Source organism: Solanum stenotomum, chromosome 4 (genome assembly GCF_019186545.1).
Source record: "Solanum stenotomum isolate F172 chromosome 4, ASM1918654v1, whole genome shotgun sequence".
Taxonomy (NCBI): Eukaryota; Viridiplantae; Streptophyta; class Magnoliopsida; order Solanales; family Solanaceae; genus Solanum; species Solanum stenotomum.
In genome coordinates this window covers 10466639-10486469 of record NC_064285.1, presented here as the reverse complement: position 1 = coordinate 10486469, position 19831 = coordinate 10466639, and the positions used below count along the sequence as shown (strand labels likewise).

Genomic DNA, 19831 nt, shown 5'->3' with positions numbered 1-19831 from the left:
ATTTATATGACACTAATAGATTTTGAGCTTCAACCAAATTTTATAGATGTCTTTATAATATTTTAGGGTTTAATTACCTCTTTTTGATTTTTAATCCATTAATATGCTTTCTTCACAATTATCAGTAGAGCTACTTTAAACGGTGATGTGGCGTTCTCTATGACCTTCATTGTCATTTTTCTTTTTTCTCCTTTTTTGAATTTTTCTCAATGATATTATTTTTAAAAGTTATTTTCATAACTCACACTTCTTCATCTTCATAAATTATACTTTTAATTAGTATTAATAATATTCATAACTTTCAAACCTTTTATATTCATAACCCCAAAAAATTCAATTTTACATTAAATTAAAATATTCAATGTCTTTCTTTCTTTGGAGAGAAATGACATTAAATTAAAATGTTTGCCTCAATATGCTTAAGATGTTAGAATTCTTAAAGTTCATTTTAACTTTATGTATTCTTTTGTTGGAATAGCTTTCTTTTTATTTTGTATGTAGTTTNGACCTGGTGGACGAAGGTACAAAATTGTTAAAACAAGTACAAGCTACAAACTAAACTAAATAGGTACATACTTGTCTCGAATACAAAAGACTAGCTAAAACTACAGTAAAACCTCTATAAATTAATACTCGGTAAATTAATAATCTCTCTAAAGTAATATTTTTTTCCGATCCCGACTTGGGCAAATGGAAAAAATCACCAATTTCGATAAGATAATAAGATAATATATCTCTAGAAGACCCCTATATAAATATATGGTCCCATTAATATCATAAATTAATAATTCTTTAAAAGTACAAATATATCTAAGACAATTTAGTAAAATATGATTCAATTGTGTTTTGTTTTTTTTTTAAATTTAAATTTAGTTGAAGCTCATCTCTAACTTTTCTTATTGCATCCAAGAGCTCCAATATTGTCTTTTCGAATTGCACCATAAAATTGTGAAGAGTTCTAGATGCGATACGTGTTTCCTTACGCGTAACTGGCTCCAAAAGTATAGTATCATCTTCAACTTCATCATCAACATTGCTTTTTTCGATGGTATCCATAATTTCTTCTAAGCTCTGAACCTTTGAACATGTATCACTTTCACCCGGATAATCCAACAGGTTATTGACATCCATTTTATTGTGGTAACCGAGATCATTAATCATGACTTCAAGTTTATGAATGACGTTTTCACAAGTGGGTTCGTTCAAATTCTTTGAGATTACATCCCCCGAACGAATTTTATAGTGTCCAAAACTATTTGCTATTGTCTCTTGCTGAACATTTGTTGTCCAAGCAGGGATTGCAAAATTGATAGCATCCAAAGCATTAATTTTTGCTAGATCAAAAAAAAGAAAAAATCTTTGTTGGATCAGTTTGTCCCACTTCATAGCCTTCTAATATGCTACGATAAAATTTGTTACGATAATACATCTTGAAAGTTCTTAGTATCCCAACATCACAAGGTTGAATTTTGGATGTCATGTTGGGTGGCAAGAAAAACAATTCAACATTTTGTAGTCCTTCAATATTTCTATTATGGGATGGACAATTATCTACCATAAGCAAAACTCGTCTATTATGCATTTTGTGGTCAAACCAACGAATATATTCATCAAAAACCACATTTGTCATTAATGCTCTTTTGTTTGCACGATAGTGACAATTCAATAAATATGATACATAAATTAGTAAAATATAATGATTTTGATGTATTCGTTGTATTTTATGTATAATTTTTTTTAAATGTGAAATCAATAAATATGATACATAAATTAGCAAGATACAATGATTTTGATATAATCAAAATTAACCTTCATTAAATGTCAAACCATTCTTTCAATTAATAAATATTAATTTATCGATTAAATAATATCTCTATAAAATAATAAAATTTCATGATCCCACCTATATTAATTTATAGAGGTTTTACTGTATATACAAATGGAGATAAGTTGAACTACGACATAATCAACTCACTCTCTATCTTCGCAAAGTTTAGTTGAAGCTTTAAATCAACGCTGGTGCTCAGATATATGTAAAAAAATATGTGCATAGTATATCTAGAAAATCAAAACAATAGGTTTGTTGATGTTTGATTTGATATATTTGTTAAAAATAATAAATAAAATAATAATTTTTGATATAATTATTTTTAATTGAGGTGCGTAAAAATCAATTATATAAATTATATATAAAATGTTGTTAATTTATCGATATTTATTGAATTAACTATTTTTAAAGGCTTTTGTAAATTCTTTTAATTGATTAATTAATTCAATTTTTTATTTTAAGTTTTTGTTGATAGTTAAATCGATAACCCATTTATTCCTAATTAATTATGCATACAATAATAACTTTAAAGTTTTAACACAAATTAAAAAAAAATTAATTAAAAAATAAAATCAACCTTGTTTACTCCCAATTCTCAACATCAATTGGAGAGTGTAAATTACACAATTTCAATTAGACTCAATTTCTTTCAACTTTGTAATTACTGATCAAACAATCATGATAAACTGTCTAATTACATTTAATTATGCTCATTTATAATTCCCTTGTGGCTTTTCAAACAAATTATAAATTCCTATTTTCCTTCAAGTTTGCTAGTTAACCAATACTTACATATTTCTTCTTAGAAAATGACTTGATGGATGTATTCATTTATATCGTTTCTAAGAGAGAATTGAGCGTTGTTACTATTATGGTTATTCAATAGATGTAAATTAAGACTTTTGGGCCTCCTTAAAATATGAAATTGTTATGACTTTTGAGTATAAGCAACTAATGTTGAGACATGACTTGCCATTGTGCCACGTAAATTTATTTAGTAAGTATCAAATAGTGTATACATATGAACAAATGAAAATTTTAAAAATAAAATAGAGGAGCGTTTGCTTATTGGTTTAAATCAAATCGATAAAAACTAAAAATCAATAATTAAAACGTTATTGATTTGGTTATTGCTTTAGCTTGTTTACGTTTGGTGTGATGACATAAGAAAATAGTGATGGGATAAAATTTATGTATCTTGTTTGGTTGCCATGTTTGAGATAACTTATCCCACCATTTATATCATAGTGATGGGATAAGTTATTCCATATACATGGTGAGATAAGTTATCTCAGGATAGCTAACTCAGGATAACTAATCCTGGGATAAGTTGTTCCCAACCAAACGACATAGTGGCTTTGAGGGAGATAGTTTGGATATAATCTTTTAATATTCTCTTTGTTCTAATTTATGTGACCTATTTAAATAAAAATACTATCAATTTCTTAATCATGTTGAGTCCCACTTATTTGACAAAATATTCCACAAAGATATACTTTTCTATTTAAAATTTTATTTATCTTAAAGATAATTTAGACATATTGCAGAAAAAAATCATTTTTAAATTTTGTATTCAGTCAAATGTTACATTATTTTAATTGAGTCGAAGGAATACTAGATATCTTTATATTTTGCACCATGTCTTTTTTATTTGCAGTTTTGTCTTCATGGATAATTTATAAAATACAAGTGTTTTTTATTGTTTTGTAAAACAAATCAAGAGATTAGGATGTAAATTATTAATTTGGAAGCATGATCCAAATGCCTAGTTCGAACTTCCACAAGCTTTTTTTTTTAAACATCCATTCATATATTGTCCAAACGCCTACTAAAGAACTTCAAAATTTTCATTCGAAAATTACAAAAAATTGCACTTAGAATATTTGAAGTCCTTTGTTGCTATGTTCATCTTTACTTCACAAAAGAGGAGGGAAGAACTTCAAAGTTTTCATTCGAAAATTACAAAAAATTGCACTTGGACCATATTTGAAGTCCTTTGTTGCTATGTTCTCCTTTACTTCACAAAAGAGGAGGGAAGGAGGTGGTATAGGGAAAGTTAATACAAGTTTCAAATTTACCTTAAGATACACAGTTCCATTCTTTTGTCTTCTGAATCCCTCTTCCCTGCATACTCCGGCACATCTGGGGGGTGATGATCTCTACCATCTTAGGCCCCCTCCTCCTCTGCAGTTGCCTCATCAGCAGAAACCTCTTCCAATCTCTCAAGGAAATCTTTCTGGATAGTTTCGTGGATAGTAGAGGGATTAAAACAGATGCCATCACTTGACGCGGCTTCAAATTTCATCCACAGTTCTTTCTTCAAAGTGTTCTCACCAGGATGCTTTCCCATTACAAGAATGCTCTTCGATTCTGTCATCATGGGAGTTCTTTCAACTATATCTAAGTTGCCACCAGTTTCTGTTCTCAAAAGAAAGAAAGACCAATAAATATCAGAATGATCATGTTAATGAAAACCAAATGGAAACATCTTGATTGCATTCAGAAAAGAAAGATCTTCAATATCGTTGAATATCGTGTATATTTTGGCAGTGGGTACTCACCAGCTGCATTAGTCAACGGTTCTTCCACAGGTAGCTCCATCAGTACACAAGTTTTGGGTGGTGAAAATAGAAAGTCTGGTGATTCATCATCGGCCACCTTCCCTCCGTTTGTCAAGTTTTGACTTAATTTGATTCCAAATAGTTCAGGATACTTCATTGTCAAATGTTCAGCAGCTTCGGAGCTGGATGATTCTGAATCTTCAGACATGCTAGAAAAATGACGTGAAACAGGAAACGGTGTCATTTTATAAGCCCCATGCTTGTCCCGACAGTTGTATTCTGATGAAGGTTCAAGCAGTACACAGGTCTTCGGCGGTGACATTTTCAAGCATGGAGTCATTACTAGCAACGAACTGTCAATTTGTGAAAGTTTTACAGGCGAAATAAGATCTCTTTCCTGAGGGACCTCGTTGATGGTCATATCATGAGCAGAAACTTTATTCAGAATTGACTTCACTTCATCATTCACACGCAATATGTCCCTCTCCCTGGTTACATCAGAAAGGGATGGTGGTATGTCCATCTCCTCAGTTACATCAGAAAGGGATGGTGGTTGACTAGCCATAGATTTTGTATTCTCAAGCAAACAATCTTCCTTATCTCCCCTAATATCAAAAAGAGGGTGTTGCTGGTCATTCGTGTCTGATGTGTAGTTGTCAACCGTTTTAGAGGATCCTTGGCATTTGGATGAGAGCACTTTGCGAAAAGGTAAAGGTGTGAGCAGAAAAAGTTGTCTGCCACCCTCAGTCGTACAGCCTGCCCGCCAGGACACAAGGGGTGATGGGGAAACTAGTGAATCCCACTTGGATTGGTCAGGGCTATTAACAGCATCACTTGAATTATCAGCTACCACGGGAACTGCCTCACTAATTAGTGACTGTTCAGATGGATGTTCGGGCCTCGTGGATAGATCAGAAAGGGCTTTCTGAAATTTGGGAACCCATGGCTGCAATTTGCCAACATAAAATACATGTAAAATACGGTGTAATGGAAGACTCTAATATAGGAGTAGAGAATATGACACAAAAAGAGAACCTTCAAAGAAGCTTGCATTTCAGACAAGACATGTGTGAAGGATTCAATTTCCTTCCCACTCTTCTTGCCCCCTAGTTTGAGCACTTGAACAAGTTCATCAATCTGCAGTTGTGATCATGTAAAAAAAAGATGAGATTAACCTCTTTATGAAAACATTGAAGTTGATACAGGGAAAACAAACTTCAAAAGTTTGGTATTGGTATCTGTTACAGTTCGAGCAAGATGTAAATATGCTTTTCTGAGTTTAAAGTAACTTGAGAATACAAGATGTAGTTTATGTGAGAGTTACTGTGATAAATATATAGATATCTGGATGCCTTGTCATTATTCTAAATGCTTATATATGTCAGGCAAAGATGACTGAAAGTAAAACTCCTAATTCTCAGCAATATCAAAGGAGATTGAGCGCAGGCTGATGATGATTATGGAAAAAGGGATGAAAAAGGAAGCATGCAGGTCCAACTTTTTCACAGAGGCCTTCAGTTCTGCTCCATTTACCAGAGTACTAGGGCCAACAACTGATGCTCATCATCTTATTCTGGGGTAACCCTATGAACTTCCCAAAGAACATCAATAACAATTACGTTTCAATTCCAAGCAAATTGGGGTCGGCTATTTGAATCCTCCCAATATTTTATAAGTTAGTTAGCACTCGAAGTTCTCTACATTTTTCTAATGGCATGCATATAAGTCTCTATTAAGACTCAAAGACTCCTACCAAATGTTGGATCTTATGAAACATACTAACATGACTATCACTTAATTCCAACTAACTGGGACTGCCTATGTAGATCTTTGAATTTCCTAAAGGAGACAACCTTATCCAAGTACCAAAAAATAGCTACATAATCCATCTCTTCACATGACTTTATCTAGGATTGTGTTCACAGCTAAGAAGCTACCTCTGCTCAGACGTACAGTTTCCGTTCATTTGTAGATTCATCCATGGAAGCAGTAACAGCAGGCAGAAACACTCAACAGCCGAGTGCAAAGACACCAATTACTAATAACCAATTTGAACTACTGGATACCTCTTTCTCCTCCAACCCCAAACCAAACCAAAATAAAAAAAATGCAGCAAATCCTGTTTTACAAGAATATAAAACTCACAGACAATGCAGAAATGATCAAAAGCTCTCTCAGTTGCACTGAGAAGTATCCAAAATGGTGTAAAATTGCAACTGCACTACTTATAATAAGTGACACGAATAATCTCTGACAGTGCAACAAAGCAATATGCACTAATAAGCAAACCAATTAATTAACTATCCAGCACTGAAATCCTCATTTGGTTGGTCATATAACAACAGCAACATACCCAGTGAAATTACCCAAGTGAGGTCGGAGTAGGGGTAGAGTGTATGCAGACCTTACGAGGCCATTTCCCAAAAACATATAGATTGTCTATATAAATCATGTAAATCCCCCAAAACTATTTCGATTGGCTGTGCCTGTAAAGAACTTCTACATCCATTCCACTCTTATTAGAATCCATTTCATTCTAATGCTGTATAATTTATCTTCAAAGGCTGTAATCGAATACTTCTCGAACTATTTTTGAGCGAAAATTACTCTTACCTGGTGAATGACGGAGGAGAAATCGGAGCGAATGAGAAGGAGACGATCGATGACATTTTCACCGGCAACTGATTCTACGTCGTCGTTTTCCCTTGCGTAGAGCTTCTTGGATTTGAACGAAGTTGCTAATGGCTTTACCATGTTTGCATTAGAAACATCTCGTAGTGGTTTTCTTGTGGATTTGAATCTAGCCGTAGATTTTCCGGCGGTGTTCTTCAGATTGTTCGTCGGCATCTGGTTTGTGTGTTTCGCCCAACGGTCACTTCTTACTGTGTTCTATGAGTTTGAATTGAATTATTTTCGGGCTTTGAGATAATATGGATCGGTTTTGTCTAGGTAGTACGACTTATTGGGCGGGCCTAATATGAAGAGTCAAATTTGTCTCAAATTTTCAAAAAAATATTTTAATTTTGTAGATATTTTATTACCGTACGAAAACATTAAATAACTTTTGTAAATAGAATATTTTGATTCGTTTTCTCCCTATGGTTGTTTTCACATAAATAACACGCGTGTGAATGAGAAACTTACTTTTAAAAATGAATTAGAAAGTGTTACATGTCAATTTTTTTCTCTATTATATTTAATTACTTCCTCCTTAAATACACTATTTTCTCCAATTCTTTCAAAAGAGCCATTGATTTTTTTTGAAAAAAATATCATCTTCTCTCTTGAACAAAATTAACCTAAAAAAAAAGAACTTTCTAACTTCCTGTTAATTTTCAGTGTTCAAGGTTTAATTTCTTCGAAGAAAGAACTAAAATACCTCGAAGTATTGAAAATGGTACAAAATCACCCCCATCCACCTATTGGCTTCCAAATACCCTTCTCAGCCACCTTTGGGCCCAATTTTGACCACTTCTTTAACAGACTATCATTTAAAGCAATTTAACTATTTGATATAATTTATAAACCCACCAATTACCCACTCATTATTAACTAAACCCACCCTATTTACAATTACCCATCTATTAAAAAAAATCTTCACCCTTCGTTCCCAATTTATCCAACATTTTTTTTCTTTAAAACAATTTTCTTCCTAGGTTTAAAAGATTAGTTTTCAATATCTTCTCATTTTCATTGTTTTTTTTAATTAAAATGTCAGTTTCTTCAATTCCGTACATGTAAGTGTGAATTTATGGCAAGACATTTTACTACTATAATGGTTGAGAATGGTGTACACTAATTCTACAAATGTCGTCGTCTTAGGTCAATTTCCTGTGGTTATTGAAATTAAATCGATGACAAACTTTCTTGTCACCTGTCAACCATGATTCATAATAAAAAAGTTGAGTTTGATTCAATTCGAAAAGAAAGAAATTGTTTGAAGAAGATTGTGGAGGATATGAGTGACATTGAGGATTCTTATTTGAAGGATATGATTACTAATGAAATGTCTGAGTTGAATGATATGAATACAATTGAAATTTTTGATTTAAAGAAAGTTTATGCCTTGAAGGATAAAATGTCAAATTTGGAGTTGATGGATGGTATTGAGAGTTCAAATTTAAAGAAAGGTTCTGGCTTGAATGATAAAGTTTTGAAGTTAGAGTTGAAAGTGCATCAATTGATAAATTTGATTGCAGTTTCTTGGGCTATTATTATTGATTTTGTAGCTGCCAAGATGATGTAGTGTTGTGCTATTGTTTGTGTTAAGTTAGTATTATCAAATCGTGTTAGTTTTGTGACGTTTTATTATTGTAATGACAAAATTCTGCTTTAGAGTTGAAAAATGAAGTTGATTTTAATGTTTAGAAAAAGTGTCAAGATGATGTAGTTTGTTGTTCTGTCTACTAATGAAGAATTTTGGAGTTTGTTGCAGTTTGATTCTACAGCGTCCAGATGGGACATTTTGTTGCAGTTTGATAAGTTGTAGTTTGAATTATTGCAACTATATTACTTAGCCTAAAGAAGTTGTAAACGTGTGTAACATCTCGCAATTTGAAATAACTAGGAAGAAGCTAATAAGTGGAAATAGTAATTTTTGGAAAGAACGGAAATCTGGAAAATTTGTTTAAGTTAGAAAAAGTTGAGTTTTGGTCAACTTCAAACAACCATAACTCCTAGCTTAGGATAAGTTAGGTGTACTTGCAGATATGATTGGAAAGATCTTTCAAGATCTTTCCAACGCCGCCGAGTTTGCACGATTCCGAGTTTGTATGAGTAAGTTATGCCCTTTGGAAGTTGGGTTGTTGGATTAAGAAAAGTCTAATCCGGATTTTGGAAGGGTAATTTAGTCTTTTCCTTACCTAATTATCCTAATTCGTTTTTAGGAGTTTAATTGGGGTAAAGTCAAATTTTAGTCAGTTTAGAAAAGTGAATTTTACACTAGGGCTTGAAGAACAGGAGAAAAGAGGAGAAAGGAGAAGAACGTCCAAGATTCGTCGATTACGTCAAGGATAGCTTGTGGATTTCGTCGGGGGTGTTGACACCCAATTTTGACCCTCCCCAATATAAATTAATCATCGACCTTCTTCTATTTTTAAACGATCTAAAATAATTAGTTTTATAAATTTCGAAAATAGTTTGCGAGTTATTTTAACTAAATTATGTCACTTATTATAACTTTTAGACAATACTTACATTTTACACATTCATATATATAATTAATATATTTTATGAACATTCGAAAATCGTCTCAAGAATATTTAATTTACTTAAATATTTGGTTAGCTAGTTTAGTTATATAATAGTTTATATATTTTGAAATAATTAGTTTATAATTAAGTTAATTATTTTATTTCGTTGAGATTAAGAAACTTGTTAATTAATTAATATTAATTCATTTTTTTTAATTGTTAATCAATTTCGTTCATATCAATTCAATTGGGTTACATCTTTAATCCACAGGTCTTTTTCCTATCACAAATCTAGCCAATCTTTTAGCTCCATCTAAACCCATTCTAAGGAAACCAAACTTTTGGGCCTTTTACAATTTCAGCAGCCCACTTTTAATTCCTAATCCCTTTCCAAAACAATTCCAGCAGCAGCCCAGCCTCTCCTTTTCCAATCCCAGCAAGCCCACCCTTAATTTCCTTAAGTCCCAGCCCATTCCCAGATTCCCTTGACCCGGCCCACTCCCCATTTCCTTCACAAAAGACACCCAACAAACAATACAGTACCCTGCGTCTTCCCCCTTTCCAGACCCAGCGATTCCAGCGCCATTCCCAGCAAAGGATCGTCCTTGCAGCTGTAGGATCATGCCACGTAGCTCGCCAAGGATGTTGAATCGATCCCAAACGTCCATTCCTCCTTACCTTTTCCGGAATGGTTTGAAAGTTTCAGAAAAAGTTTGTTTTCCCTTAATGGTGTAAGATTTTTGAGGATTTGAATTTCGAATGGGGACCTTTCTATCTGGATTTCCACCCTTTCCCCCTCGAAATCAAACCCTAGCTCCCTTCTATATAATTCTTTACTGTTTCAGTATCAAAGGGGGGAGATTTTTAGAGTTGATAAATTTTTACCAAGGGCATAAAAAAATAATTAATACCTACTAAATATATTTCAAGGAAAACAGAGAAGGTTTTTTTTTTGTGTTTTGGGTTTGACATTCTTGCCCAAACTTCTTGGCTATTGTTCGTGTTTGGATTTCGCGTGGTGAAGGTCGTCGTTCCAGCTCATCCTGTTCTAGTCGCTGCCCCCGAATAGGTAACATTCTCATTCTTACCTCTTATTTCGTATTAGCAAATCATGTGTTGTTTATTACTGTGCAATGACTATTTTCTTTGAAATTTCATGTGTGGGTTTATAGCTTGTCGTAGCTTTTAGTTTGGTTTGAATACTTGGGTTTGTTATATTCCCGGCATGACGTTGGCATGTGATGACTCGAGACGCATTCTTTTAATTTTTTCCTCAGTCCTATTTATCGTAATCTTGGTTCCTTAGTGTATGAGTTTCTTGTTTGAGCTCCCATCTCTTTCATTGAAATAAGCTTAATTCTAGATGATGGTGTGGATGTATTTGGCTGTCATTTGCTTACTGTTAATTAGGCCATATATCTTTTGAGAGTGCTGGCAGTTAGTCGAAAGCTAATTTCATTTTTTTGTGGTTCTAGTCTCCTATTCTTAAGCTACTTTTTTTTTTAAGAATCTGAAATGTAAATCGGGTCATGGAATTTAGAGTTCGACTTTTCTTCCTTCACTCTTGTCCCGCGTGTGTCTATCTTCGTTGAGTCGATTATTTCTTAACTTGAGTCTAGTGACTGCTCATCCATAGTCAATCATGACTTTTAAAGTTAATTTTTCAAGTAATTGTTTCTTTGTTCTTTAGACCTTCCATAAGTATCGAGGTTCTAAAGATATGACTAAAGATTTTTTTTTTTTTTGTGAATAGGTTTGCCAGTAGTCTAACTGTCATAATATTTCTTATCCAAGTTGAGAGTATTTAATTTATGCAAATGGTAAACTTGTGTTGTTTTCTTTAAAAAGTTCTTTTACCTAATGTTGAGTGTTTTTTTTTTTTAAAGTTCTTTTATCACTCTTTAATAATTAATGTCTAGTTAATTTTGCTTACTCTAAAAGGATTCCTAAATTTGTTAAATTTGTGGCCATTTGTAATGTTAAGTCCATTGTGCACTTTGTGAAACATAAAGGATTTGATTCGGTCCAAACACTATAGTAATTTGCTTTGATTATACTTCTCTATGTTAAGATCTTTGGTGTATATATTTTTATTTTTATTATCTTCTCTTTATGCCATAGCAGTGTTGGTTTATGTTTATTTCCTCCCTAATCTTTGTGTTTTTTTTTTCCATGTGCAATTCTCTTGTATGAGTCCATCGGACTCCCCCTTTTGCATTGTGTTGGGTTAATCAACCCAACATTCTCTTGAGTTGTCCTTGGCAAAAGATCAGATTGGGGAAGCTAAAATATAGTCCCGGAAGCTAAAGCCGGTTCTTAGCTCAATCCACCGTGGTGTGTGAGCCCATCTTTAAGTTATTGAAACAAATGCCTCGACCAAGTGGACCGGAGAATCTCAAACTGCTTTTGATGCCATCAAAAACTATTTGTCCAATCCACCGGTGTTGGTCCCTCTGCGAGAAGGGAGTCCATTATTGCTACATTTGTCGGTCTCAGATAATGCATTGGGATGCATGCTTGGTCAACATGATGAAACAGGGAAGAAGGAGCGAGCCATTTATTACTTGAGCAAGAAATCCACTCCATATGAGGCTCGTTACACTCTTTTAGAGAGAACATGTTGTACTTTGACATGGATTGATCAGAAGTTGAGACATTATTTGTCTTCTTATACCATATACGTTATTTCCAGGATGGACCCGTTGAAGTATATTTTCCAGAAAGCAATGCCGACCGGAAAGTTGGCTAAATGACAAATGCTTTTGATTGAGTTTGACATTGTGTATGCGACTCAAAAGGCGATAAAAGCACAAGCCTTAGCTGATCATCTTGCGAAAAATCTAGTTGATGAGGAGTATGAACCGCTTAAGACTTATTTTCCCGACGAGGAAGTTTCATTTGTGGTAGAAGATATTTCTAAAGCCTACCCCGGTTGGAGAGTATTCTTTGATGGAGCGGCAAATCACCAAGGGAAAGGTATCAGAGCAGTCTTAGTGTCAGAATCTAGTCAATATTATCCTATGGCGGCTAAACTCTGATTTAATTGCACGAACAACATGACTGAGTATAAAACTTGCATCCTCGGTTTAAAAATGGCCATCGACATGAATGTTCACAAGTTGCTGGTTATTGGAGATTCAGATTTGCTAATTCATCAGGTCCAAGGAGAATGGGCTGTGAAAAATCCAAAGATCACACCGTATGTGCACTATATACGGAAGTTGTGTAAGAGATTTCGCAAGATTGAGTTCAGGCACACTCCCAGGACACAGAATGAGTTGGTCAATGCTCTTGCCACCATCGCGTCAATGATTAAGCATCCAGATACAAGTTATATTGATCTAGTGGATATAGAGGTAAAAGAGCAGCCTGTCCATTGTTCACATGTTGAAGCGGAACCAGATGGTTAGCCTTGGTATTTTGACATCAAGAAGTATTTAGAGACCAGGACTTATCCGGAGAATGTAACGTTCAACCAGAAGAAGTCGATACGCCGTATGACCCTCAATTTCTTTGCAAGTGGGGAAACCCTTTACAGGAGGACTCCAGATTTAGGTCTTCTCAGATGTGTTGATGCTAATGAAGCTGTAAAGCTTCTGGAACAAATACATGCCGGAGTTTGTGGTACTCACATGAATGGCCTCACTTTGGCAAGGCAGATCCTTCGAGCCGGTTATTTTTGGATGACTATGGAACATGATTGTTGCAAGTTTTGTGCAGAAATGTCACAAATGTCAGGTGCATGGCAATTTGATTCGAGTGCTTCCCCACGGATTCAATGTAATGAGTTCACCTTGGTCGTTTGTAGCTTGGGGCATGGATCTCATTGGTCCAATAGAGCCAGCCGCCTCTAACGGACACAAATTCATTTTGGTTACCATTGACTACTTCACCAAGTGGGTAGAAGCAGCTTCGTACAAATCGGTAACCAAGAAACTTGTAACTGATTTTGTTTGTAACAATTTGATATGTAGGTTCGGTGTACCAGAGTCTATTATTACTGATAATGAAGCGAATTTCAATAGTCATTTAATGAGAGAGATATGTGAACAATTTAAATTACTCACTAAAACTCAACTGCTTATCGTCCCCAAATGAATGGAGCCGTAGAAGCCACCAACAAGTACATAAAAAAGATTCTGAGGAAGATGATTGACAATCATAGAGGTTGGCACGAGATGTTGTTATATGCTTTTTTGGGATATAGAACGATTGTCAGAACGTTAATCGGAGCTACTTCATACTTGTTAGTATATGGAACAGAAGCCGTTATATCTGCCGAAGTTGAGATACTTTCATTAAGAATCATCTAAGAAGCTGAATTGAGTGATGCTGATTGGATTCGCAAGTGGATTGATGAGCTAACATTGATTGATGAGAAGATAATGGTTGCTGTTTGTCATGGTCAACTTTATAGACAGAGAATGATTCGTGCTTTCCACAAAAAGGTAAGAGCCAGAATGTTTGAGGTTGGTCAGTTGGTTCTCAAACACGTTTTCCCTCATCAAGTTGAGTACAAAGGGAAATTTGCACCAAATTGGCAAGGACCCTACATGGTTCACAAAGTGTTATCTGGAGGTGCCTTGATCCTGTCGGAGATGGATGGCACCGAATGGCCGAAACCAATCAACACAGATGCTGTCAAGAGATACTATGTGTGAAGTTTCAGTTTGTATTTTTTTTGTCATTTCCTTGTAATCATTCTATTTGCTTGTAATCGCGTGGTTTAAATCTTATCCTTCTTGTAACGAACTACGTCTGACTTGAATTATCAAGAATGAGATACGTAGGCGGCCTATGTCGGCCTCGGTCACCCCTTTATCCTCTTTTAATATTTTCCTTGTATTTGAACTATGTTCGACCTGAATTCTCAAGAATGAGATACGTAGGCGACCTATGTCAGCCTCAGTCGATTTATTTGTAAATTTCTTATTTCTGTTAATCCTCGAGGGAGGAACTATGTTTGACCTGATTCCTGCCTCAACAGAATACGTAGGCGCCACAAGGGTTCGTTCATACCTCCCATAAGATTTCTATTTTTATTTACAATAGAAACTGGGACAGAAGTTACTTTTCTCCAACAAGTCAAGACTAAAGTTACTTTAGGATTTTCAATCGGGACAAAATTTTTGAGACGATCTCAAAAATTCTGTGATTTACTCACCAACGGTTAAAGATAAGCCAAGACAGTTAACTGGGACAGAAATTTTGAGGATAGCCTCAAAGTTTCAACAAGGTTTATCGGCAGTTTAGAGCGACTCTGAATATTTCCCAAACAACTAATCGGATAGACTTCGAGGCATCAACTTCAAATACGTTCGCTAAGGCTTGAAATGACATGACATTTGTCAGTGACATTTTCCAAACATTACTTTCTAAAAATCTATTTTTCTCAAAGCTTTTCTTTCGTGTTTCAATTATTTTTGGCATAAAAATATTTTATCTTATCTATCAAGAAGCGGGAGATCGGAGAAATCAATCGGAGATAGCAAAACAAGGAGTGGACAATCAAAGATATCGACACAGATCAGTTTGTTTTTAGACTAACAATTTTTCTTTGGATGCAGGTCTATAAGCTCGCCTCAAGATCAACATATTCCTCCATTCAATAAATATGGAGAAGTTGAAAGGGCAAGGAACTCCCCAAAATTAATAATTTTTCTGTGGATGCAGAAAATATTTTATGTTTCCTATATCAAAGATTTGGGAATATGAGTAGCATTATTTCATTCAATTCTCAACAAGGAGAGGTCCATAATGAACTTGCAATGAGGTTCAGAGATTGAACAAATTAAAACCCTAAAGAAAGAAATTTTATTGTTTTCCATCAACTAAAAATACTTGGAAGACATTATTTGCATCTTATTATCGGACATGATAATATTACTACCCAAAGAGTCATTTGTGTCGTATTGTCAAATGAGATGATATCATTACTCTGAGGGCCAATTTTTATCGAATCGCTAATTGAGGCGATACCGCCACCCAGGAGATACCCAGAAGATCACCTCCGGTGAAACATTATCTTCGTTCGGTAACAGGGATGGCATCATCAGAAAAAATGATCATGCATCGCGAGAGAAGATTCATGCATTGCGGGAAAATATCATGCATTGCAAGAGAAAATGATTCATGCATCGTGGGAAAAGATCGTGCATTGCAAGAGAAAGAAGTCATGCATCGGGGGAAAAGATCAAGCATTGCAAGAAAAAAGGATTCATGCATCACGAGAAAAGATGGTGCATTGCAAGAGAAAGAAGTCATGTATCGCAGAGAAGTCATGCATAACAAGAGAAAAAAGTCATGCATCGTAGAGAAGTCATGCATAGCAAGAGAAAAAGGTCATGCATAGCAATAAGAGTCATGCATCGCAGAGAAATCATGCATAGAAAGAGAAAGAGGTCATGCATAGCAAGAGGAGTCATGCATCGTGGGAAAGAGATTCATGCATCGCAAGAGAAGATTAATGCGCCGTGGGAAAAAAGATTCATGCATCGCGAGAAATATTCGCCCATCAAATGAAGATCGATATCGACTGCATCATTTTCTTTGCAAAGACGACATCAAGAGAACTATCAACATATTACATTAATCTATTTTATTACTTTGGCATCAAAGGAAGAGTACATTAAAGATTATGTTGCAAATATGAGACACAAACTTTATTTGCTTCACGTCAAACCCGATAGAGTTGACGTCAAATGTTCAAGGAGAACAATTAAGTGTCGACATGGTAAAAGACACTATCTTTCATTTGAATTGCGTTGTTTATGCTAATGAGTTTTATCTCAATTCTTGTAGAGAGCATCCGAAAGGATGAATTCTCCAGAACGAACCACAGGTGCGGACGACATAAAAAAGGATGCAGCACAACGTTGAACTTTTTCTTAGCAGCAAACTGGGACATAGTCTAGAGAGGGGTGCCAAACTCTTAGGACGCGAGCTGAGGGGCGACTTCCACCACAATCAAATCACACCCCTATCAGAAGGCATGTGGGTTTTTCTTTAGGCTTATCGGTTTCAGTTTCGCATCCGGAAGGTTTTGGTTTTCGCCGGAGGCAACTTTCCAATCCAAGTGACAATGCACCAAGAGCTTTGGAGATTATGTCCGTGTAAGTTCTTACTTATGGATGTGAAAAGGTCCACATTCATGGCTAAGAGGTTGCAAGCCTCATTTTCATACTCGACTTACTTTGTCACTTTTCCAGAACTAAAGGTTATCTTGCATAATAGATTTCCTTTTCAACCGATCGAGTCGAACTACAATCAACTTGATTTCTAATGTTTAAGGATATATAGGCAGGACCAGTGTTGAAAACTCGACTGTGTTCCAACATCCACTTTGAAATCTTATTCTCGAGCATTCTGGTACCCCCATAATTTGATATCGGGATGACTTGTGAATTCTTTCAGAATCATGCGTTAAATCAAGCGTACCGAACTACAAGTGACCTGAATTCTCATATAGCCTGAGATATGTAGGAAACCCATTTCCGGGGTTCGGCCATAATTCCCAAAGTCCGTATCAAAATCCCTTTTCCAAAAGATGAAGATGTGGTTGGTCAAAATTGGATTAGTCATTTTCATTTTCCTCGAATTTCTTGCATCATTCCAAGTAAAATGAGGGACAGTTGTTGACACTCAATTTTGACACTCCCCAATATAAATTAAGCATTGAGCTTCTTTTATTTTTAAACGATCTAAAATAATTAGTTTTATAAATTTCAAAAATAGTTTGCGAGTTATTTTAAATAAATTATGTCACTTATTATAATTTTTAGACAATACTTATATTTTACACATTCATATATATAATTTATATATTTTATGAACATTCAAAAATCGTCTCAAGAATATTTAATTTACTTAAATATTTGGTTAGCTAGTTTAGTTATATAATAGTTTATATATTTTGAAATAATTAGTTTATAATGAAGTTAATTATTTTATTTCGTTGAGATTAAGAAGCTTGTTAATTGATTAATATTAATTCATTTTATTTAATTGTTAACCAATTTCGTTCATATCAATTCAATTTGGTTACATTTTTAATCCGCAGGTCTTTTTCCTATCACAAATCTAGCCAATCTTTTAGCTCCATCTAAACCCATTCTAAGGAAACCAAACTTTTGGGCCTTTTACAATTTCAGCAGCCCACTTTTAATTCTTAATCCCTTTCCAAAACAATTCCAGCAGCAGCCCAGCCTCTCATTTTCCAATCCCAGCAAGCCCACCTTTAATTTCCCTAAGTCCCAGCCCATTCCCAGATTCCCTTGACCCGGCGCACTCCCTTTTTCCTTCACAAAAGACACCCAGCAAACAATACGTACAACAATGCCCAAAACAGTACCCTGCGTCTTCCCCCTTTCCAGACCCAACGATTCCAGCGCCATTCCCAGCAAAGGATCGTCCTTGCAGCTGTAGGATCATGCCACGTAGCTCGCCAAGGATGTTGAATCGATCCCAAACGTCCATTCCTCCTTACCTTTTTCGGAATAGTTTGAAGTTTCAGAAAAAGTTTGTTTTCCCTTAATGGTGTAAGATTTTTGAGGATTTGAATTTCAAATGAGGCCCTTTCTATCTGGATTTCAACCCTTTCCCCCTCGAAATCAAACCCTAGCTCCCTTCTATATAATTCTTTACTGTTTCAGTATCAAAGGGGGGAGATTTTTAGAGTTGATAAATTTTTACCAAGGGCATAAAAAAATAATTAATACCTACTAAATATATTTCAAGGAAAACAGAGGAGGTTTTTTTTATTGTGTTTTGGGTTTTACATTCTTGCCCAAACTTCTTGGCTATTGTTCGTGTTTGGATTTCGCGTGGTGAAGGTCGTCGTTCCAGCTCATCCTGTTCTAGCCGCTGCCCCCGAATAGGTAACATTCTCATTCTTACCTCTTATTCTGTCTTAGCAAATCGTGTGTTGTTTATTACTGTTTCGATGACTATTTTCTTTGAAATTTCATGTGTGGATTTATAGCTTGTCGTACCTGTTAATTTGGTTTGAATACTTGGGTTTGTTATATTCCCGGCATGACGTTGGCATGTGATGACTCGAGACGCATTCTTTTAATTTTTTCCTCATTCCTATTTATCGTAATCTTGGTTCCTTAGTGTATGAGTTTTTTGTTTGAGCTCCCATCTCTTTCATTGAAATAAGCTTAATTCTAGATGATGATGTGGATTTATTTGGCTGTCATTTGCTTACTATTAATTAGGCCATGTATATTGAGAGTGTTGGCAGCTAGTCGAAAGCTAATTTCATTTTTTTGTGGTTCTAGTCTCCTATCCTTAAGCTACTTTTTTTTAAAGAATCTGAAATGTAAGTCGGGTCATGGAATTTAGAGTTCGACTTTTCTTCTTTCACTCTTGTCCCGCGTGTGTCTAGCTCCGTTGAGTGGATTATTTCTTAACTTGAGTCTAGTGACTGCTCATCGATAGTCAATCATGACTTTTAGAGTAAATTTTTCAAGTCATTGTTTCTTTGTTCTTTAGACCTTTCATAGGTATCGAGGTTCTAAAGATATGACTAAAGATTTTTTTTTTTGTGAATAGGTTTGCCATTAGTGTAACTGTCATAGTATTTCTAATCCAAGTTGAGAGTATTTAATTTATGTAAATGGTATGCTTGTGTTGTTTTCTTTAAAAAGTTCTTTTACCTAATGTTGAGTGTTTTATTTAAAGTTCTTTTATCACTCTTTAATAATTAATGTCTAGTTAATTTTGCTTACTCTAAAACGATTCCTAAATTTGTTAAATTTGTGGCCATTTGTAATGTTAAGGCCATTGTGCACTTTGTGAAACATAAAGGGTTTGATTTGGTCCAAACACTATAGTAATTTGCTTTGATAATACTTCTCTATGTTAAGGTATTTGGTGTATATATTTTTATTTTTATTATCTTCTCTTTATGTCATAGCAATGTTGCTTTATGTTTATTTCCTCCCTAATCTTTGTGTTTTTTTTTCATGTGTAATTCTCTTGTATGAGTCCATCGGACTCCCCCTTTTGCATCGTGTTGGGTTAATTAACCCAACATTCTCTTGAGTTGGCCTTGGCAAAAGATCAGATTGGGAAAGCTAAAATATAGTCCCGAAAGCTAATGTACAAGTTCTGAAAGCAGGCTGATATACAACTTGTATACACTAAGTATACATTGATATATAATTCGAAATGTGGAAATACTAGGCTCAAGTTTGAAATACAGGTCGGAGGCGTCAAAGAGGATCGTATACAGTTGGTATACGATT

General features: G+C 34.8%; 1 protein-coding gene across 1 annotated transcript; it reads right to left on the bottom strand.

The window, feature by feature from the left end:
• Positions 1-3935: 3935 nt before the first annotated feature.
• LOC125862362 (uncharacterized) lies at positions 3936-7290 on the bottom strand. Its single transcript, XM_049542411.1, has 4 exons — positions 7003-7290; positions 5425-5526; positions 4390-5335; positions 3936-4246 (listed from the first exon to the last, which is right to left on the bottom strand). The coding sequence occupies exons 1-4, from the start codon at positions 7234-7236 to the stop codon at positions 3996-3998; spliced, it is 1533 nt and encodes a 510-aa protein (XP_049398368.1). The 5' UTR covers positions 7237-7290; the 3' UTR covers positions 3936-3995.
• Positions 7291-19831: the final 12541 nt, after the last annotated feature.